We start from the raw sequence: 23,256 nt of genomic DNA, 5'->3' as shown, positions 1-23,256 counted from the left end.
GTCTATGAAATGAATTGACATTGTCAAATGATTGGATTGTCATTGTCAAAGCGGTGTGGGTATTTGGTTGTTTGTTGTATGTATTACTTATTTATATTTTCCTTACTACATTATGTTATGACTTACGACAGTAATAAAGTTAAAGAAATACAGGTTATCGTACTCACCCCGATACGATTTAATATACAGACTCAAGTTCTGTCAAGTCTGTTCATCAATAATAAGAGTTAAATATAACCTATAAAAACAACACACAATGTCTAACGAAGTGAAAATTGGTGATTATATTATAATCCAAAAGCAGAACTATAAAAAACTACACAAGTTCAATAAGTCTGATTCGTCCATTAGCTTGGGAAGAGACACTATTAATTTGAAAGGGTTAGAGGGCTCACCATATTTCTCAGTATTCAAAATGATTCCTAAAACTAGTAAGAAAAATAGAGAATTTACTGTAGAATTAGCAGAAGAAGCTGTGAAATTGAAAGACGAGATTGACATTAAAGTATCTGGTAATGACAACAGAAATATAGTTGATGATGGACGCTCACAAAAGTTAACGGCTGCAGATATAGAGACATTAAAGAGTGATTCGAACAAGGCATCAGATATTGTTGAAACATTAATCAGTAATTCCAATACTTTTCATAATAAAACTGAATTCTCTCAAGATAAATATTTAAGGAAAAAAGAAAGAAAATATTTTGAGTACTTCCAAGTTTTAAAGCCAAATCTAAGGATTATCAGTGAAATTATGTACAAACTTGAACCAAATAAAATTCAAAACCTGAGGTGTGATACATTGTCACAGATTATTACATTGGTTAATATTCACTGTGAAGGGAATCATTTGTTATATGATTCTGGATCAAACGGCTTACTGGCTGCTGCACTTTTGAGTGCTATTGGGGCAAACACGAATGGTAGGCTAGTACACATGCACCCTGGCAACATGTCACAGAAACAGGCACTGTTAGCCATGAACTTCCCTGAAGAGCAGATAAACAGATGTATTTCTGTCAATGTATACTCTGCACTCCGACAATTCTATCAAGGATGTGATACTAATACTGTCAGTCCAGTACAAGATGAAAATAGTGCTGAACAAAACTCACTAAAGAGAAAGAATGATGATAATTCAGAGGAGTGCCAAGCTAAGAAAATTAAACAATCAGATAATGAGGATAAAACCGATGTAAATGCTGATGTTAATACTGAACAGCCAAGAGAAAATAAGAAGCCAAAATGGCACTTCGACAATATAGCTGCCTCAGATATACTACATAAAAAAATGGATTCATTAGTAATAGCTTGTAAAGAAGATCCACAAAATATTTTTAATGAATTGGTGGCATTTGTAAAGCCTGGTAGACCATTTGTGATCTATTACAATGTTGCAGAACCATTGCAACAGTTATTTATGACATTGAAGACACAAAGCAATGTTGCTGCTCTAAAGCTAACATGCAACTGGATGAGAAATTATCAGGTTAGCATATTTTTAAACTAGCTTCTGCTCACTGGAAATTGACTACACCCAGATAAAAGTAGCCTATACATTATTCTGATGTTTTCATCAAAATCCATCCAGTAGTTTTTGTGTGAAAGAATAATTCAAACCAGCACATTAAGGCAGTTGTCCCACCAACAACGAGAAAACGACTAACTATCGGCTATTTCCTCGCTCAAGAAACGTACAATAGATATACTTTCCAAGTGAACAAAAGAGATGCATATACAAATAGTTGATCGCTGACTGTTCACACTGCCGGCGAGCACTCGCTTCACTAGTTTGTCGCTGAGCGACAAGAGCTATGAAAGATAACACTCGGTCGGCGACACTCGCCAAGCGTTTAGAACTCACGCCGAGAGAGCAACCAGTGGTCATTTCTCTTCAGTGCGTATCTAGCGAGCGAGTGATGCGAGTAATCACTCGCACACTCGCTTATAGCCGAGCTACACAAATATCGGAACTACGCACTCGCTAACTCGTTTCTAGTTCTAGCTCTACTCGTTAATCGTTGCCGGTGAGACAAGTGCCTTATGTACACGCACATGCAGCACATAATGCTTGCAATGTCACATATTGCAGTGCAAGAGGTAGAATCCATTATAATAACATTATTTTTATCATTTTCAGGTGCTGCCAGATAGAACTCACCCAGATGTCCTGATGAATGCATCCAGTGGCTTTTTGTTAACTGGATATGTTCTCAAATGATGATATTTTTTGGTTATTATAAATGTAAATAAAATGAAATACAAATCTTTTATAAATTTATTTATTTCTCTCATTTACTCAATGAACATATCATGTCTAAATGCATTATAAAATTTTATGAATCACTATGACTGACATGCAATGAATTGCGACTGTTCTTTGATAGTTTATTATGTTCTGCTTCAAAGTACCTGTTTATTCTCAAATGTTACCTTTCATAATATTTTCATATCAATTCACTTTTAAAAATTGGGGTATCTCTATAGGCAAATCTGATTATGTATAAACCACAACAGTAAATTTCTTTATAAAATTTCATAAAATTGTCGAATACAAAGACCACCAAATACAAAATGGAAACATACACAGAATAATCAGTAGGTACTGAGTTATTTTATCTTTCAATACACTGTAATGAATAGTGTCATATCATCATACTGTGGAGGAATGTATTTCAGTCTAATGTGGTTTGCATTTGGTGTTGCTCAGTGATATATTAACACTATATTAAATGAAGAATAACTTAAATAATTGATAGTAAAAAAATTACATAATATATTCGAGAGGAACATTGATTGCTGCGACCTGCGTGAATTATGATACATATAAGCGCGACAATGAAATGAATTTGGCACTTATCTAATTATAAATAAGTTTAGCTTCTAATATGCTAAGCATCGGCTGTTAAGTTTAAAGTTATGAACTGCTTGTCATGATACGAGTTGTGCTGCAACAGGGCTTCATCAAACAACAACTAAGTATTTTAATCATAAGTATATATTTTACCTCATGTCCTACTTTTTTATTCCACTAGGCTCATAATCACAAATTATAATTGCCAAATGTTTTTTTAAATCTGCCTTTTTAGCTAGATCGATACTTTGCGACATTTCTTATAGAAACATCATCATTGATATTGATACAAAATTCATGTAATGTCCACATTAGATAACCATTAAGTTCGTTATTTTTGTGATTATCGACATGTTCATTAAAGACTTAACTACATTCATAAAAAATGTTATCGCTGTCGCTAGCACCATTTTTGCAGTTTAACATTTATACATAACATAAATGATTACATTCATTTGTGTTTTGTGTGTTCACAATCTGATTTCTTTCTACAAGAGGGGAATGTTTTAATCAAGAAATGAATGATATGATTAAGATATATGATAGAAGCAATAGCATTGGATATATGCCTACAAGCAATTCATATTATACAAAAATCATTACAATTAACTTGCGCTCTACACTTGTAAATATGAATTCATTGAAATAATTAAATAAGATATATTACTCGTATATTACAGAATGTTATCGTTAAATAAAATATTCGTTATAAATATTATAATTTCTTTAAATCTAAAGTTCAATCTAAAACTGAATAGCTAATAAAGCGGTAGGAGAAATCTAGAGATCTTAAGAATAGTCAGATTGATTCAGTTAGCGAAATATAACAATATTGTAATCAATGGCTGACACATACACGAGAAACAAAAAGCTATTGAGCAGCCACATTTCATAATATTAAGGGTTGTATAAACTTCGTCAATGTATTGCTAGATTAAAATTTTGGCAAGCGTTTGCTAACACTACGAACGACGATAACATGCCGCTGATTGTCCTAAAGCAAATACCGACGCAGCTACCTCACCCACATTATATTTCGCTGAATAGAAATCATAATAAGAATTTGTTTTATAGTTAAAGACAATAATTCAAAACCAAATCAATAATACTGCACCGAAGTTCGCACCAAACAATATATAAATAAACAAACTATTTATGCATGCAGTATCTTTAAGTAAAATATGTTAAATAATAACTTTGGTATTGGTGTTAACATATCGAAAGGCATACATTGCTGTGAACAGCACTAAAGGCTAAAGCCGTAGCGTAGATTGAAACGAGCTCAAGTCTCGGCTTGGCCGGTAACGCGTCGTCACAAGGGCGCCGACACCGATTGACGGCGACACTCGCCCAGCTATGACGAGTCCTCGTCGTACCACGTGCGGAAGTCACAGCTTTCGTCATAATCATCCTGTAAACAATACATCTTATATAATTGAATTTTCTTATTTTTAAATCAGCATTAATAATAGTCAGCATTGCTTCTGTCTAATAACATTGCTTCTGTCTAAAAAGTAGAGTAAGTGGCTGGAGTCAAATTTACGAACAAGGCAAAGTGGCAAAGTTATTTGAGGTGAACCCATGTATTATACTTTATAGCAGTATTACGGTACAACTGGATAATAAATCATGAGGACTAACCGCCATCCAAGCGTGATCGAGTACATCTTCCGCAGCAAAGCGAAGTTCTGGCTGTGGACGCAGCATGTTAGCGACGAGGTCGATGGCGCCCGCCGACACGCGCTCCCAGTGCGGCGCCGGGAACTCCAGCCGCGCCGACAAGATCGCGTCAAACAGCTTCTCCTGATCGCCGTCAGGAGACGAAAATGGTGGAAAACCGCAAAGCAAAATGTATAGAATAACGCCAGCCGCCCATACATCGATCTGTAGAACAAACAGAAAACAATAGGTTACAAAACGTATTCTGTAAGTAAAAGAAAATATTTGGCGAATTTCAAAGTGTGGAGCAAACCTTACCACAACATAGTCCTACTAATATTATAAACGCGAAAGTTTGTATGTATGGATGTTTGTTACTCTTTCACGCAAAAACTACTGAATGGATTTTAATGAAACTTTAAAAAAATATAGCTTATACATCAGAATAACACATAGGCTACAATTTGTAAACATATTGTTCGAAATACTAAACCTGCGCAGACGAAGTCGCGGGCACCAGCTAGTGTGAAATACTTTTGTAAACATACTCGTAGATATAAATAAATAAAAAGTTCAAGTTCACATTGTGAGAATCGTGAGAAAAATCCTAATCTTTGATCTATAAAACAACCAGTTTTACGTAATTTGCTTCAATGCTACTCAATGTATTGTTTAATATTATATGAATGGCACGTTTCCAAGCATTATGAGGTAATAAGCACGTTTCAATGAGAACAATGGAGATTTTGTTTGGTAATCGATTATTGGGGAGTGTTGCGTTTTGCACCTTCAATCCATATCCAGTTTCAAGCAGTATTTCTGGCGCTACGTATGTAGGAGTGCCGCAGACTGCGTGAAGGGGCCGCCACACTTCCACTGCGAGGCCGAAGTCAGCCAGCTTCAGGCCGCGTATACTGCCGTCCAGGCCCACCTCCACCTACAAATACATTTTAATATTACATACTATGACTCAAATACTATAAATCGAAGTTAATTATTATCATTATTCTATAAAATATATACATAATTACTTTTTGCGGCTTGCTATGCCAGCTAATGATATGCAATGGAATACAATACAAGTGAACTATGATGCAGATATTCGAAATTAGGCTGAAATATCTAACAACATGCCTTCAGGTCGTGATAATTGTATCTGAATGAATTCAAATTAAAGTTTGTTAGTTGATAGCTTACCAATAGATTTTCAGGTTTGATGTCACGATGCACTATAGAAAGCGAGTGTAGATATGCGATAGCAGATGTTAAGTGGCCGATTAGCAAACGCGCTTGGGGCTCTGAGAATTTGGAAGCGGCCGCGATACTATCAAACAAGTCTCCACCTAAAAATATAAATAACGTTCAAGTGGAATGAGGATAATAAAGCCATGTTCTATTAGGTATCTTTGTAATATGGTTAATGGTGAAATGATTGGTTAAATCCCAAGAAGCTGTAAATACACACCACTGACTAACTCCATTACAAGGAAAAGCCACTCAGGGCTATCCTGTTCCTCGATAAGTGATACAATTCGTGGATGACACAGCTTCCTCATGACTCGAACCTGAAGATTACGATAACTAGTATAAAATCACAGAAATTTAGAAAGTGAAATAAATAATGTTGTTGGCATTACATCAAAGGTCTAAGCGTAAGCGCACGCTTCGTTGCAAAATATTTAGATTATTCTATAAGTAGCTGCATGCTACGTCAGGAATAATTTAAAAAATAAGAGATAGTAAATTCGGAGATTAAGATAATAAATGCAAGCACTAAGTAGGTAGTTTGGACTAAGATATGAATGTGTTTACCTCTGCCTCCACATAGTGCTCCTTGCCCTTGCACTTGGCCTTATCAATAACTTTGAGAGCATATTCCTTGCCGGTGGTCTTGTCCTTACATATCCGAACAACAGCGAAGTTGCCGTCACCTATTAGCGATATGACAAATGGTACGATAATGATATTCAAAGAATAGCTCCTAATTATAGAGAAAATAAATTCGGTCAGGGAAACTTTACGTGATTACCGATTTCGTGAGAGTGATTAGATTAATATTCAGATGTAAGTTGTCTTGTTTTGGTGCTAAACACAGGACCTATTATTAACTTAAAAAATAAGGGATAATAACAATCAGTGTCACTCGGCCCCTTAAATATTTGTATAATGTGCTATATTAAAAATGTGTTTGTTTTATTAGTTTATATTAACTTTTTGAATGCCGCTATTTAGAGAACAATAGAAAATCGATTGTCTCGCGTGGATCCGCGCACCGGCATTCAAAGGGTTAAGCTAAGATACCATTATTAATCTACATTGACGCATGCATGTTTGAGGAGTGATACAACTACTAAAAATGTAAAGATAATGCACAATACATACAGGATTTTTATTGTTTATACCGGCAGAAAATATGCATGTGCTTTGAAAGAAAAAGAAAAAACCCTGACCGAATTCTTAATAAAACACTCACACAAGTAAGAGTACAATAAGAAAATATTTCAGAAGTGTATGGCAGATAGGAAAAATGAAATGTTTGTACTTATTTTAGTGAGTTAAATTCGTACCTATGATTCTGCCGACGCTGTATTTGAGTCTTAAGGGTTGCGGCAGTAGAGGGCCGGCGGAGTCTTCGGAGGCGTCGCCAGCTGCGCCTGCGCCGGCTTCACTGGCTGCGCGAGCGGCGCCACCGCCCGCTTTCACTGGCATACGAGGCTTAGGTCCCACCCTATAAACAATACAAATTTTAGTATGATTTTGAATTTTTTGGTATTGGATGGATGTCTGAGCAATATTTGGTCAAAAGTAAAACCTCGAATTTCTCGATATAGGTGTTTTCCTACATTGCAGCACAGCCTTGTTTTCTTCGAATTCCAATTCGAAATCTTCTTGGTTAACCCTGTAAATAAAAAAATATATATTTCTGTGGTTAGTTCCAAAGCAGAAATTCACAAATTCTTTGGCTGATTACACCTTTAAACTAAAAATCTAAAGCTTGTTTCTAGCTTATTGAGCAAAGAATACCTTTCATTTCCATAAGCAAAGAACACATCTTCAACTTCAAAGAATTGATTCAGAGCGGTAACTACGGAGCCAGTTCTTGTGAAGACTTTTCGGACACAACCTGTATCTAACTTAACACACTCTGTGATAGCTGCTAACGCATGTTCCAATGTTGGGCTGTTACGTTTGTTCAGTAGTAGTCTGCACACCTGTGGACATTTTGCAGAGTTATAATAATATGATGAGATTGCTATACATTGTACAATTAAATACAATAAATTTTGTATATATTTTCCTGTTGTATGATTTTACTATAAACTCATATTTTTCCTTGAAGCAGGTAAACATTACATATTCTCATTTAAGAGTGCTATTCATGTTCTGCTTGCCAATTGTATGTGAAATATTCAGATATGATGTGTGACTGAATTGAATGCAATATTTTATGTGTAGTTTACCTTTCGTGGTTTCACTCCATTTCTAATAATAGTAACTATGCGTGGTCTGACTACGTTATCCCCAGCTGGGCTTACTCTTGCTGTCCCGTTGCCAGTAGTACTACTACCATTTGCCTGAAATATTTATGAAGTGTAAGTTCACAATGTAAAAATCTTAGTAGGTATATGTCTATGTATGATTTGATTTAACAACTTATACCTGCAAATACCGGGACAGTCTGTTATTAGCTCTGGCCGGGGACGGACTTGAGCTGTCACTCAAGGACTCAGGACCACTTAGCCTGAAAGATTGAGGGGTCACAGCACTGGCTTCATAATCTAGACGTTTGAAGGGCTCACCGAATCCACTACAGACATATGATTGCCCGTCCTCTAGATCATCCAGTTTGCCTATCTGAAAATTTAGTAACATCCTATTATTACTCAGGAAGTTTTCACTGATTAAGTCATTTATATTTAGAGTCAAATGTATGTTACATTGCAATAAATGGGGGCAAGACTTACTTTTCTACCCTCAAGTGAATATATTGCCCTCACACCACTTGGTAAAGTTACATTGTCAACTAAAACCCTTGTTAGATCTGCTGTGAGACTATCGAAGGACCTGGAGGAAGAAACATTGTATATTTAATATACCTAGTCATTTTAATTTTAAAAGTTTTGTTTGCTATCTACCTGTAACATCATAGTGATAAATAAAATGATGTTTACAGTAATTGTTTATGTATTTGAGTCTTTAATGTTACAACAAGTAGGAAGCTACCTGACAACTTGAAGGCAAGGATTATACCTGCTTCCTATAAAAAGTACAATTAGCATTGATTTGAAATCAAATTCAGTAGGATATTTATACATAACGGGAAGGAAAGGCAAATTTACAATCAAGCAATTATCATAGCATCCTGTACAACCTTGATAGTATAATTGTGCCTCATTTTACTGAATATACACTTCAAGTATATAATCAATATTAGATAGCAATCCATAAGGCACTTGTATAGATTGCATTTTTGTTTATAAATATGAAAAATGAAGTAGACATAAAAATTAATTAAAGTATAACTTAGAACTCTTGATTAGCTTTTGGGTATATGTATTTCTTATTGAAACTATGAGTTTTTATATTGCTTATAACCACTATTTCTGTTATAATTCATAATCACAATCTTATAAAGAAATGAGGGTTTTCTATTTGCCAATACTAGCATACTTCCCAACTTGGTGCAATTTTAACCATATGTTTTGTACCATAGAATCACTGAAGTCAGCAGAATGACACAAAAACAGCTTACTTATGCATTGCAAAAATGATATTACACTATAGGAACAATTGAACATTGCTTCATAATTCACTATTGAACTAAAAGTACTTACATAAATACTTTATAGACTTTGAAATATTAACTATAGGTATGTATAAAAGTGAAAGTGATCTAAACATTTTCTAACTAGAACTAATGCTTTAATAGTATTATTTAAATATTTTAGGTATATTACAAACCTGTATCTTTCTGGCAAGACTGGTATTATGACACCTGAGTAGAACTTATCACCATTTCTAAAAAATCTGACTCGTTTTGCTTTCCGCGCGGCTGGCGTTCGGAGTAGTACGTTACGTCGGTTCGTCCTAGTTTTCATAATTTCCATGTCGCTAAAGTCCTTTTCCAGCTCACATACGGAGCTCGATCGGCTGCCACTGCGGCTTAGATTATTTTCCATCTAAAACATATCAGAAGTGATCAGAGCCACAATTGGAGCAGCATAACGGATCATCTTTACAACACGGTCTAACCCAGAACCCTCACCTTCTTTTCTTCTTGGTTCAACGAACTATTTTATAATTGTAATGAAGGAACGTGGTGTCATCACTACTAGTATTTTCCCATTTTGCACTTTTAAAAGTGAAAAGTTAGCAGGTAAAGCAATTGGAATATTAATTTCTGTAAAACTCATGAATCACACAGAAATCAGCGCAGACAGCAGACCAATCAAACGAACGAACGACCATTGATGACCATAAAGAACAAAGATCAAGGAATGAGTGAAAGTGAATATAATACCCGTTGAAGGGAATGAACGAAAACTTAAATTATTAACTTTTTTTTTAGTTTACTTATTTTTGACGTGAATGCTGTTTTCATGTTATTATCATTTTTAAATATTATAAGGATTATTAAAATATTATAAGGAGTATTTAATTGTGATAAAAAGTGGGCTTATCAAAGCAATACACGAACCGAGTAAAATATACAGAAACATTATATTCATTTTACCTATCTGACACCGTAGGTAGAATTCATCAATGACCATCTATTTGTTGATGACGAATAGTTAACATAAGCAGTTAAGTGAGCAAATTGTTGTTGTTAACAATTTCATTTTATTAGGTAAAAATTGAATTATGTATTTCACAATTATTTAAATATGGCAATACTCAAAGGATAGCCATCGAAATAAACTAGCCACGAAAAACAGGTGACGCATTTATCAATTTTGTTAATGTCAAAAGTGCAGACAAAGAGTGTGATTATTTTGTAATTTTCCACGTTTTTATAAATTTCTGTGTAAAATGTCTTCGAGAAAAAAGGTACTGCTGAAGGTAATCATCCTTGGCGACAGCGGTGTGGGCAAGACTTCGCTCATGAATCAGTTTGTCAACAAGAAATTTTCCAATCAGTACAAGGCAACAATAGGCGCAGATTTTCTCACGAAAGAAGTGATCGTAGATGATCGAATCGTTACAATGCAGATTTGGGATACTGCTGGGCAAGAGCGATTCCAGTCCCTAGGAGTGGCGTTTTATCGTGGGGCGGATTGTTGCGTCTTAGTGTTTGACGTAACTGCCCCCAACACGTTCAAGTCCTTGGAAAGTTGGAGGGACGAATTTTTGATACAAGCCTCACCCCGAGATCCCGACAACTTCCCATTCGTGATTTTGGGTAACAAGGTTGATCTGGACAATCGCGCTGTTTCTGCCAAGCGTGCGCAACAATGGTGTCAAAGTAAAAATGATATTCCGTATTTTGAAACAAGTGCCAAAGAGGCTGTCAATGTGGAGCTGGCGTTCCAGACCATAGCTCGAAATGCTTTGGCCCAAGAGAAGGAAGCAGAGCTTTTCAATGAGTTCCCTGATCAAATCAAGCTTAATGCCAATGACAATGGTCGTAACAGGGATGGTGACAACTGTGCTTGCTAGGCCCTAAGAAATATGCTTCAGTGATGGCAATTTATTAGTCTCAGATTATATAAAGTAAACATACATTAAAGTATAATGATATTCTGTAAGTAATGTTTCCTTTTATATCATGTAAAAATGTATAGAATTATAATGTACCACATTCACATACTAATATATTGGTTTGTTATGCACTTTTGCAAATTTGCAAAAAAAATTGGTTACACTTTTAAATTGGCTATTGCCAGCGTTCAGTTTTCTTTAACAAGTACAACAATTATAATAGTTTGGATGTTTCTTTGTCAAAATTCTCAAATATGGGTATAAGTTTCAGTCTCAAATGTAATACAACTGACAAAGGAAGTGCTCTAATTTAATTCACAAAAAGAACTCACCAGAATCAACTAAAAATTGTGTATTGGGTCAAGGTTACAACAATGTTCTAGTAACCAGATCAGTTATTTGGCAACTAATGTAATGTTTTAAATACACGCTGTCTTTTGATTTTTGTACAATTCTTGTTATTATAAAAATTTATAAAAAAGTTATTATTAAAAGAATATTGTGTAAAACAAGCTTATTGTTTCAATTAAATTATGTAGATGGTTCACTATTACAATATTCAACTGTTTGATAGTGACACACTATTTTAATGACAAGTTATTTCGTAGTTATGGGTTATGGATAGTGTATTCCAAAATTTATGTAATGCATGTATATTCCTTCTCTGCTCTTTTCAAGATTATATTTTTTTCCTGCAAAGTCTATAGTAAATGAAATTCAGAGTTTTTTACACTGATATTATTTTTTAACTTGCTCTGACTCTTTGGCCACTAACTGCAGAAATAAAATCTTAGATATGAACTATTAAGTTGAAGGTTCTAAGAATATAATTTTGTATAGATGTATGAGGAAATACTAACATTCATGATATATACAATGTGATATTTTAAGTTGGAATCTTTGTTGAATATTATGTCAATATGAATTGTTATTTGTTCAGTTGTCTGACAGTATAAAAACTGAAATATACAGTATTGATGTGGAAATTCAACTGTTGTGGCTTCATGACTGTGTTCTGTTTCACCATTAATTGGATTATGTTTACGGAAAACAGACTATTTACATGAGGTTTATGCAGCAATAAACATTTCTGTATATATTTGGATTTTTAAACATTAGTTGTAAGTAGTTAATGGTAACACTATATTATAAAGTAACATGTTCTTACTCAATACTATTCTTTACAAGTTATGGGTTTCTGACAGCAAGAATGTTAAAATACCCAAAACCTACTTACATATACAGTAGTAATAAGAAAATTATCCAGTCATGTCACCTGAATGTAAACAGTGCTTCAGTTCATTTTGGTTAACATAGCTTTTATAGCAATGGCTAATGAAATTTCCAGCTTTTAGTAATAGAAATTGGGTCACATACATACTGTATGCCTGTTGTTATTGGTATTAAGTAATTTTGCATCATAAAGTCCATCGAATATTAAGTATCTTTACACATGAATACATTTAACTAATGTTTTAATAGTAAGCCTTGCTTATTATGTTGATTATCCACACGACCTTGCCTATTATTTCAATACTAAAAAAATTAGTGATCAATATGATTCTCACGTGTTTTTACATCGCATATTTTTCAATTATATAATTATAGTGTATTTAAATTACCTAAAACAAAATATAAATTAAGATCTAGTTTTAATGGAAGGTAACAAACGATGTACGCTGTAATAATGGTTGCTTTTAATTTTATATTAATAAACTTTAAAAATCATTCCGTTTTTATTACAACTTACTTCTAGAACCCTCGAAAATAACATGAAGATCCGTAAATTTTTAACCGACTTTAAAAAAGGAGGATGTTTTCAATTCAGCTATATCTGTATTTTCATGATAGAGCTATGAGAAAACTCAGATCAAAGAAATAGGATCTGAGTGAGAAAAGAAGTTCATAGTTTTAGTATTGATCATATCCCGGTATTTTTACCCACAACATTGGAGTTAACTACTTCCCGCATCCGGAGATATAGTAGCCTATTCTTCATTAGGTACTGCAAAGTTGATCCATGGCATGCAACATTTGTATTGTTGTGTTGTGTTATGTAGGGCCTACAGTGCACTATCTAATAGTATGACTCATCCGTTTCTATTGTTGTAGATTAATGTTATGATTCAGACCATTTATAATTAATCTTATCAAACATTTCTTTATCTTGTTCGAGCAAGGAAACTCTGCTCTGGTTTCCGTGATAGCTTTTTAGATATAGGTCTAGAAAGGAAAATAATATTCATCCAATATTATTGTTTACCAGTGCCATCTATTGTGGCGTTTACTAAATTCGAAAATAGTTATTTTGTAGTCCACGCCATCTGTTATTGAATAGCAGAACCTCTACCTCCCGTTTAAAATCGTGTTATCAAGGATTATAATATAGAGGGAGCTAGTATGTTTTTATTCTCCGGAAAGGATATGTATATTTTCTCATTTATTAAAAGTAACGATGCGTTATGCTGTTTTTCAATATGAAGAGTCACCGCAGTTTGTAAGGAAGTTATAGGACAAACTAGGGCTATGAGGTATAATTTACCAGTTTCAGGTGTACGGTGTCGGCAACTATTACGTGGATCCTTCGATATCGAAGATTGTGTGAATAATTAAACTTAAATTTGAAATCTGATCTGAATTACAGTAACCTTTAAATATAATAAAATGTATTTATTCAGTTTCACATCAGCAACTTCAAAATTACCTATGCATATAAATTTGCTGTAAGTATATGAGGGTAATAAATGGGTCCTATTTCCTAAAATCCTTTCAGATTATGTTACCTAAGAATTGCCTCCTATTCTAAATAAATAATGAAGTGTGCCTGTTGAAAATGATGCTGCATCCAAACATTCCGTGTGTAACAGTAACGTATAGTTTATGTAGGCGACGGTTTCACGTTACCTGGTATTTCGCTGGAGTCATTCATGTATTGGCACTCAGAAGAAAAACGGCTTTACTTCAGCCTGCGCATGCGGGGGGACAGGGGCGGGGCTGCGGGGTGTGGCTCGCTGTTTCAGCCGGCTAGTTGATCGCTCGTAAAATTCAGTCAGTCTTGCTTGTGACATGAAAGGGCGCGATCCTTCACACGTAACACGGTGCTTCGAGCAATGCATCACCATGAACAAACGCCAGGGAATGCATGTAATGGTGAGTGTTTAGAAAATATACTTCATTGTAATTGTTCTTATCACCTTTCTCTTTTAAAAAACTTGTTTCTGAAATTGAACAGTGTGTGCAGATTTATAGTAGAGTTGTATGTCACAATTCCCGGTACCGCTCTAATTGCTCATTATTTAATTCCCATAAGACTGTTACTAAGTCAAAGATGTTTCTTCAGTTAATTATTATTTGTTATAACAAGTTAAATTGTTACATAGTCATAAGTCAATACATGCTTTGAGTTTAATTTAACATTGTCTATTTAAATTAGCAATTTTAGCTAGGACATGGTAAATTTTGAAAAGGTTTTCCTTATACTGTGGTATCATTTAAAATTACATTTAATAATTAACTTTATAACAATCAATATATTCAATCTTATCGTATCAGAAGGTGGTAAGTGCGCGGTTGATTTTATACTAACAACTAGACTAAACAACCGGACTAAGGTAGTACAATATGAATAGGAAATTAGAAGTCCAGATTACATCATTAACCGGGAAAATGCAAAGACTGACATACATAGTTGCATTATATACATCGGATCCTAAATTTTTATGCGACATTTACCTTATTAATTTTGCTTAATGCTGATTAGTAAATAAATAAACAATAATTTGCGTACCTATACCTCACCGACCTATCCTATGTAAAGTCTAAAGAAAAAAAATAAGACATCTAAAATTAAAAAATGTCATCGACTACCTTAAATATTTCAATATTTATTTACAACTTAACATCGTAAGATAAATAAGTTATCTACTGATTAAGGTAAGCCTGTATCAGAGTCATAAGGAAAGTCCCACGAGTTAGAACTTGAAGGTCAAAGTCAACCATAATTTCCTCGAATTCGCTGACGTAAACACACCTGTTTAATTTTAGACGTTTTGAACTTTTTGATCAGTTTTGAACTTTTTGATCAGATAGAAATGTCTTACCATAGTTTACTTTTTTTTATAGACCCTGTACAACTGATTACCTATGTGTACCACAGTAGGTACCTACATTTGAATCATCTTTGGCTTTCAGCAACAATGGTTCCATGCAATTTCACTCTTGTTTATTATTTGGATAGGTCCTAAATATTTGTCTAGGACCTAGATACTTGCAGTAGCAAGAAAAAGAGCAGCTGCTAACCAACTCCAGAATCGCAGCAGAAAACACTGCCTGTTTTAATTCAACTATCAAACTTTGGTCGGATTTAGATTCGTAAATGATTGATAATACGTTTTGTTCGATAAACATTTAATATTTTATATTATAGATTTTCTTAAAAAAACATCCGCCGTCCTATGTCTATCTAATAATTTATTTAGACGCAAACCCCTTCACAACAAAACAGACATATTTAAAAGGGGTTCAGACAACTTCATTAATTTAAAAAAAACAGACAACGCTAAGTGTAGTGTAGATGTACCTAGCTAATAGACGTCATTTATTACGACGTACCTTCTGCCTACGTAAGGCTTAATCTGAACAGTTTTCAAAAAATATTTCTCGAATAAAAGTCTTCAGTAAGTAATCTCGGAACATGGAGAGAGTGTTACTGGCCATGTTTTATTCGCATAAGTACGGCGACGTCGAGGCGGAAGCTTGTTATTATATTGTTACAGAAAGCTTGAGATGCTGTCGTGTTTGTAGACGCCATTTTCATTTCAGCATTAACACAATTCTTCTTCATACTAAAAGAAAGGGGAGAAAACGTGTAGTGTTAAGTTAATAGATTCAAATCTTCGCTTAAAGTATTAATCGTGATTTGTCCCCTACAGAAATATAGGAACCTAGGTTCTTACTTATAATTCGCAGATGTATCAAAAGAAAATCACAGAAACTAAACAAAAATCCACTCCCATTCGCATTAATAAATTTTTACTAGCCTTTAATTTAGTCATTGACGTAACGTAAGCAAATGTAAGATATTTCATAAGAAACGTTTACGTATCGCTAATTTTTAAAAGCGCGGCAAATATTCATCATATTTGCACGCGACAGTTACATGTCAAAGTAACAAAGAGCGTTTCAAAACGAGCCACATATTATGAGCTCTCAAAATAAATTGACATCATCTGTCGAGTATCGACATTCCTATTTATGGTCATTGGCCCAATTGTGCTGTTGTCATGTACCTCGAGATGTAACAATATGCGAGCTGTAAGAGTACTCTCGCAGTCAATCACTGATTTTGCTCACGTGTTTATTTGAATTAGTAACGTTACAGCAGTACAAAGTTTCAGGTTTGGTATGAACTCTTTCGTTTATACGCCGATGGTCACGATTTTAACGATTCATTATTAGCTATTCACAACGTTTTTCTTGAAGGTTTAACATTGGTATCTATTTTTCGTAATATCTGAGTAATGCTGGTAATTGCGTTGTTCGCACCTATTTATGTTTGTTCAAAATTGGCTTGCGTTTATCCTTGTTTGATGATTCATAAGATTAGGTGTGTAACAATTAAAATTGGTGAAGTGATATAAAGAAGACAATTTATTGCACCTGTATTGTCTTGTTTTCTGAGCTTTTCACTTGTAGTTTGGATAAGATTATGAACCTGGAAATTCATAAATAAAATATATTCATTTCATAACACTTCAATGAATGTAAGAAATGCCATGATTCGGGTGCTTGCTGACTAGAAGTTCAATACTAGGAATAGAAGCAGACGTAGGTACATACCTCGCAATAAATTAGTTACTCATATAACATCTATTTTATTATACAATAGTGCATATCTGTTGGTCACGTTACAATAAGACCAGAGCCAAATGGGCAAGATTGCTAAATTAAAATTATTTATTAGAATATATTATGTTCATGCAAGGAACCGCATTGATGTAGCGACATTCCACTCTCTCACAGTATAGCGTAGCATTTTATAAGCACGTGTTGTAGAGATAATTGTCAAAATAATGATACTCTTGCAATTAGCCAGGGTGGTGACAGTTTTATAACTGATACGGTGCCTAATTTGCAAGTACTCTATTACATCCTCTTCATTCGATCAGAATTTTGAAGATATTCATTAAATTTTTATTAAAATCAGAATTGAATTCATTCAAAGGAAAACAGCCATAATAGTTGACGCGTAGCAACTAGCTACGTGTAGAAAAAGCGTAGTCAACGCGTAGCAAAAGCGTAACCGTCGCGTAGTAAGTGCGTAGCGTGGCCGTAGTCCCTGCGTAGGCAACTGACGCGTAGTAGAGGCGTAGTTGATTTGAGATGATGATTAACAATCGCGGCCCACTTGTAACTGGATTAATATTTCGAAACCGAATTGTGTCGATATTTACCCCAAGATAGATTCCTAACGTAAAATGTCTTTTAAACTTAATTGGGTCCACTTGTCAACGTTTAGGGTTATTTGTAAAACTCGTAACCAGCGACCATTTACATAATTTGAATAGTTACTTTAACCGAATGTTACTTTGAGCTTTTTTATTTATACACTAGCTGGTGCCCGCGACTTCGTCTGCGCAGGTTTAGTATTTCGAACAATATGTTTACAAATTGTAGCCTATGTGTTATTCTGATGTATAAGCTATATTGTGGTAAAGTTTCATTCAAATCCATTCAGTAGTTTTTGCGTGAAAGAGTAACAAACATCCATACATCCATACATCCATACATACAAACTTTCGCGTTTATAATATTAGTAGGATAGTACGGAACCTTTCGTGTGTGAAAATGTTGACTCCAATTAATGTTTTTAGTCGGTCTGATACCGGCCGAATACCTAATTCATCTTCATACTGATTTATGAGCCTAAACAAATTATCGGCCGACTAAAAGTTTTCAGTGTGCGTTTACTCTAACATGAACCCATTGCGATCAGAAGTCAATAGTTAGAATCAAATTCGCAATCTAGTTACAATCAAATCACGTTCTTAATATAAGTGCACCGTAATAAAAGTTTATTGCATTATTTACGTTCAAAATATAAGAGATTGAGACCAGATTGGACCTGAATTTCGAATATTTTTAATAACCAAAATTGACTTGTTATATGACTGACGTAGACATTATTGAACTATGTATGTATACTATTATTTGACAATATTTTCTAAGGGGACCTACTTACGGTGAGTTGCATTATTCAACTATAACGATAACCGCAATATTTTCAGTTGTCAAATCGCCGATCTGACCAATCCACGACTGGTTATGGTTTGATTAATTATATTATCGTTTTAGCTGAACTCACTTTTCGACTATAATTATTACTGTATTACTTTCAAACTAATTACATATACTATAACGAAATAATTACCTTAAGCCTACTGAAATACTACCTGCTTACTAAACGTAACCCCTAACCCCTTAAACATCATTATCCCCAACAAGCAACTATAATACCCATAACCATGGATAGATAGCTCTCAGCAACCGCGTCTCACAATTTCCCCCAGTTCTCAATCGGGTCCTAATTGGCCATCAATCTATCGACGGCCTGCAGAATTAGGCCACTGCACAAAAAGGTCGGAGCCTCGATAAAATGCAAGTGCGGTGAATGAAAAACAGTAAAGATATAAAAAAAGGAATCTATGAAAATTAAAATGAATGTTTGATTGCTTTTAGAACTGACGACTTTTTTGATTTTGGTCATTGCTTTTTTAAGTCTACGTGATCTTCATGGTTTTAAAACCATTTATTTTAAATAACATCCCAAATCTGATGTCATTATTTAAAAACTAATATTTAACTACTCTTTGTGTACTTCTTTGACAACAATGGCACATAAATTAAAAACGAACCCATAAACGAATAAAATAATAAATTAAAATAGCTGTCGTGTCGTCCCCGTATCGTACATAATAAAACCCGTCAATCTAACCGTGTTCACTATATTTTTGAGTACAAACTTCCCTTGAATGCAAACCTGTCAGTTTTTAAAAAAGCGCACTGGCTGAATAGAAACCGTCAGTTGTAACAAAAAAAGGCAAAAAAGTTTTTTTTTTAACAAATATTAAAAATCGTTCTCAACTGCCGGCTTTTTGTGGGCGAAAATGGATTATTTTGATTTTGTTTACCTATGTTAATATTGAATGAATTGAAATTTCCAATCAACTCTGGGTATTGCAATTTAATCCTGTCAAGAACAGTTATTGTTTTCCAAGCTAACAAAATAGTGCCATTTGCTTAGCTAGCTTATTATCTAAATATATAAAACTCAAAGGTGACTGACTGACTGACTGACTGACTGACATAGTGATCTATCAACGCACAGCTGAAACCACTGGACGGATCGGGCTGAAATTTGGCATGCAGGTAGATGTTATGACGTAGGCATCCGCTAAGAAAGGATTTTGATCAATTCTACCCCCAAAGGGATAAAATAGGGGATGAAAGTTTGTATGAAACTTTGTCAATTTTAAACCGATCGGACTGAGACTTTGCATGCATAAAGCTACTATGGCGTAGGCAACCCTTAAGAAAGGATTTTGATAAATTCCATCCCTAAGGGGATAAAATAGGGGATGAAAGTTTGTATACATCTTCTTAGATTTGTACACGCTAATCTTCCGAACTACTGAACGGATTTCAATGATTTTTTCTTTGTTGTATCAGTATTAAGCCTGGTCAACATATAGGCTATAATTTATCTTCGAAACTTGAAGACCTGATGCAGAACTCCAACAGTCCAACAAAACTATAACCGTCTTACCACAAAAACTTTTTAACGTCAGTTTATGCCTTGTCTAAAAAAATGTCAAATTATGACGTTGACATATGGTTCATTTTGCAGCCAAAATTTTATTAGACAAGTGTAAAACAGGGTTTAAAGTTTTTGTAGTAAGGCCCTTTGAGATACAAAAATGGTGCCATGGCAAACATTGTTTCATGTGATGAGCATTTTCAGCTGAGATAATAAATTTTAAGATCTGGAACACCTGATGTGGAACCCCAAGAGCCCAGCTTCTCTATACCATATACAGGTATGACGTTTTAGCAAAAGTTGTTCAATTTGATAAGCACTTTCTATTGACTTACACAAATTGAAGATCTAAAACACCTGATGTGGAACTCCAGGGGCCCAGCTAGACTATAGCATATAGAGGTATGACGTTTTAGCAAAAGTTGTTCAATCTGATAAGCACTCTCTGTTGACTTATAAAAATTGAACCACACCTACACCTGATGTGGAACTCCAGGAGCCCAGCTAGACTATAGCATATGAAGATATGACGTTTTAGCAAAAGTGGTTCAATCTGATGCACTCTCTATTGACGTATAAACATCGAAAATCTGGAACACCTGATGTGGAACTTCAGGAGCAATACTACGCTTGAAATGTATAGAAATGAATGTTATGAAATAGGTATGGTGACTCAAAAAAGTAATTAGTCCGTCTTTTAGACACGTATTTTTCTTTTCTCTCTCTCACAAACAAATAATAACGAAGATACAAAAACGCTTGAATTCAATCCCTTTGGGGGTAGAATTGATCAAAATCCTTTCTTAGCGGATGCCTACGTCATAACATCTACCTGCATGCCAAATTTCAGCCCGATCCGTCCAGTGGTTTCAGCTGTGCGTTGATAGATCACTATGTCAGTCAGTCAGTCAGTCACCTTTGAGTTTTATATATTTAGATAGTTTTTTTTTATACCTACACTAGTTTTTTACATGCACCTACATGAGAAAGTAGATTATGCTTTAAAAGCTCTTACGAAAACTGCCGTTGAACCGGATCAGTTGAAATTACGGAAACTGAGAAAATATATTAGATCATTTTTAGTGTGTCCTTTCTTGGAGCTGCAATTCATTAGCCTCAATAGATAAAAAGATATTTCATTGTATCACCTTCATCATAATAGGAATGACCACATTTCGGTTAGTGATATTGTGATGCCTTTCGATTCATACAGTTCTTGATAAGTGAGTTTTCAAATGATAGCTGTTTATTATAAGTCGCGTATCAGACAGGGCCGCTGGTCTATTGTGATTGTGTGATTGTGTTACTGATACATGGGTGGCGGAAAAGGTAGGTTTCTTGACAGCTATTGTTGTTATTGTTGGTACGTCCAAAGTTTGCTTTATCATGATTCGGGTACACTCAAGTTCAGCGCGAGGCAATTTTCTTAAAGAACTTTATAAATTAAGTTTCATAAATAATAACTACACTATGTAGTTAGGTAATTACTTCCAGTTGCAACAGTAGCATTCTGTAATTCAGTGTGATTCGAAGTTGATACCGTTTCCTTAATAACTGAGGATATTTACGGAGTGGGTAAATTATGGTCAATAAAATTTAGGTTGAAACTCGAAATTATTTTCTATCGAATTTGATCCAAATTATAGTTAAGTTAATTTAGATGAAGTAATATGTTAAATATTTGTGACATAAAAAGGTGCGATTCTGTTGAATCATTTAATTTTTACGTGAGTCTCGCTATCGACTGACCAACTTACTGAAACCGCTATCTCGCTATCGTAATTTGACGCATAAAGATAAAAGTTATCAAAATTGCTATGATTACTCATTTGATACGAGAATCGATAACTATCAGATGTACTTATTTTTATATATATAGAAATCTATTGCACTTAAGCCGGTAATCCTTCTCAATAGAATTGATAGGCTTATCGTCGATAAGGAAATGTCTATAAAATGATATAAAGTCGGAAGCAGCGATAAATGCACTTTTATTAGGCCAGCACAGGACTACTTTCAAGGTATAATTTTGAAAATCCTTGATTTTTATCATGATCGTATGATTACTTTTCCGATTTGCATTACTCGGCGAATTACGCGATTAGTACGCGGAATACATTAACAAATAATTATTATTTTTCTGAAATTATTTCCAACTATTAGAGGAATTGTAAGCGTATGTTTTTATGCGGCATAAAGCTCTATTTTATAACGTTGTTTTCTATTATTGTACGATGAAAAGTCATCTCTTTTTCATGAAGTAATTAAAAATGATAAACCAGGTAACTTTACCAATATCGCATCGGATACTGCTTTAAATATGGGTATAATTATAAATCCTTCAGAGTTTCAGTGACGCGTCCGGTTGTCCTTGCATCAAGGGCATATCAATGAATTGGTAGGGGCTGATCGCAGTTCGAAGCGATGCGTGCCAAACTGCTAAAGTTGTCTAAGCTTTGAGCACGTAGGCGTATTTTTCCTTCTCTATGACATTTGCATGATTTCTATGACATTTATGAGAATCAGCAAAACACGTCAAACGCCTACGCTCCCGAGTACTGGAAGACGTTTAAAAGTCATTGTGACGCATGCGTGGAATATATTGATTAGTACCACGCTGATTTCGCTCTCATCGTGCTCTCGGCAATTCTCTCTGTCTATCTGAAACTTTTAAACTTTAGATAAGATGTAACCTTCAATGTAATTGTATTAATGGGAAGACGACCTTGAGTAGGTAGCAGCTCGTTACTGCCATTAGTTAAGTTTATCAATGTATGAAACGAGTGTTTTATGGACAATAATTTGCGATGTAGCATCTTCGTATTAATTGGCTTGAGTATGAGCCCTATTATGATTGAGCGAGTGGAAAACTTTAGCGGTACATTATTAGCAGACTCTAAAATACGTATTTAGTGTGTTAACCGCAGAAACGTTAGTTTTACGACGAGTTCTAAAGTATTGCTTCCAGAAAGCATGCCCGTACTGTAGGCCATGTCACATGACAGCGTTCGCAATCTCAGAATAACTGACCGTCGCGTCTAATTATAATACGGATCTCTGGTGTTCTTTTATATCTACGCAAATTAAGATAGCTGAATATTTTGAAAACGCATTGGCCATATTGAGAACTTAATGTGGTTAAATATACTTATGTGAGCCTCAAATAATGTGTCCCATGTCGAACAACACACCGTCCAAGCTACACATTAATATCGTGTTCGGTAATAAT

General features: G+C 34.6%; 4 protein-coding genes across 5 annotated transcripts in view; 3 read left to right on the top strand and 1 right to left on the bottom strand.

Moving 5' to 3' along the window:
- The first annotated feature begins 30 nt into the window (after positions 1 to 30).
- Positions 31 to 2,281, top strand: LOC110371254 (tRNA (adenine(58)-N(1))-methyltransferase non-catalytic subunit TRM6). The gene is made up of 2 exons (XM_021327414.3): positions 31 to 1,489; positions 2,141 to 2,281. The coding sequence occupies exons 1-2, from the start codon at positions 257 to 259 to the stop codon at positions 2,219 to 2,221; spliced, it is 1,314 nt and encodes a 437-aa protein (XP_021183089.3). The 5' UTR covers positions 31 to 256; the 3' UTR covers positions 2,222 to 2,281.
- LOC110371227 (serine/threonine-protein kinase GA29083) lies at positions 2,265 to 9,999 on the bottom strand. Its single transcript, XM_021327379.3, has 14 exons — positions 9,780 to 9,999; positions 9,476 to 9,693; positions 8,479 to 8,578; positions 8,174 to 8,368; positions 7,975 to 8,088; positions 7,538 to 7,725; positions 7,326 to 7,412; positions 7,081 to 7,241; positions 6,326 to 6,444; positions 5,979 to 6,078; positions 5,711 to 5,856; positions 5,301 to 5,450; positions 4,496 to 4,738; positions 2,265 to 4,265 (listed from the first exon to the last, which is right to left on the bottom strand). Exons 2-14 carry the CDS (start codon positions 9,691 to 9,693, stop codon positions 4,209 to 4,211), a joined length of 1,878 nt encoding a protein of 625 aa, XP_021183054.1. The 5' UTR covers positions 9,780 to 9,999; the 3' UTR covers positions 2,265 to 4,208.
- A 400-nt stretch (positions 10,000 to 10,399) lies between these two features.
- LOC110371280 (ras-related protein Rab-7a) lies at positions 10,400 to 12,940 on the top strand. The gene has a single exon (XM_021327444.3). The coding sequence runs from the start codon at positions 10,544 to 10,546 to the stop codon at positions 11,168 to 11,170; it is 627 nt and encodes a 208-aa protein (XP_021183119.1). The 5' UTR covers positions 10,400 to 10,543; the 3' UTR covers positions 11,171 to 12,940.
- A 1,263-nt stretch (positions 12,941 to 14,203) lies between these two features.
- Positions 14,204 to 23,256, top strand: part of LOC110373885 (b(0,+)-type amino acid transporter 1) — a 28,979-nt gene continuing 19,926 nt past the window's right edge. The window contains exon 1 of one of the 2 annotated variants that reach the window (XM_021331452.3): positions 14,204 to 14,362. In XM_021331452.3, coding sequence (XP_021187127.3) covers positions 14,323 to 14,362 — 40 coding nt within the window. In that variant the 5' untranslated portion in view covers positions 14,204 to 14,322. Of the gene's footprint in view, positions 14,363 to 21,218; positions 21,357 to 23,256 lie in introns of those variants that run through there. The other variant, XM_021331526.3, reaches the window with a different exon arrangement.

Source organism: Helicoverpa armigera, chromosome 5 (genome assembly GCF_030705265.1).
Source record: "Helicoverpa armigera isolate CAAS_96S chromosome 5, ASM3070526v1, whole genome shotgun sequence".
NCBI classification, from domain to species: domain Eukaryota; kingdom Metazoa; phylum Arthropoda; class Insecta; order Lepidoptera; family Noctuidae; genus Helicoverpa; species Helicoverpa armigera.
Note: the sequence above shows the minus strand (reverse complement) of the source record. Positions and strands in the feature narration are given on the sequence as shown.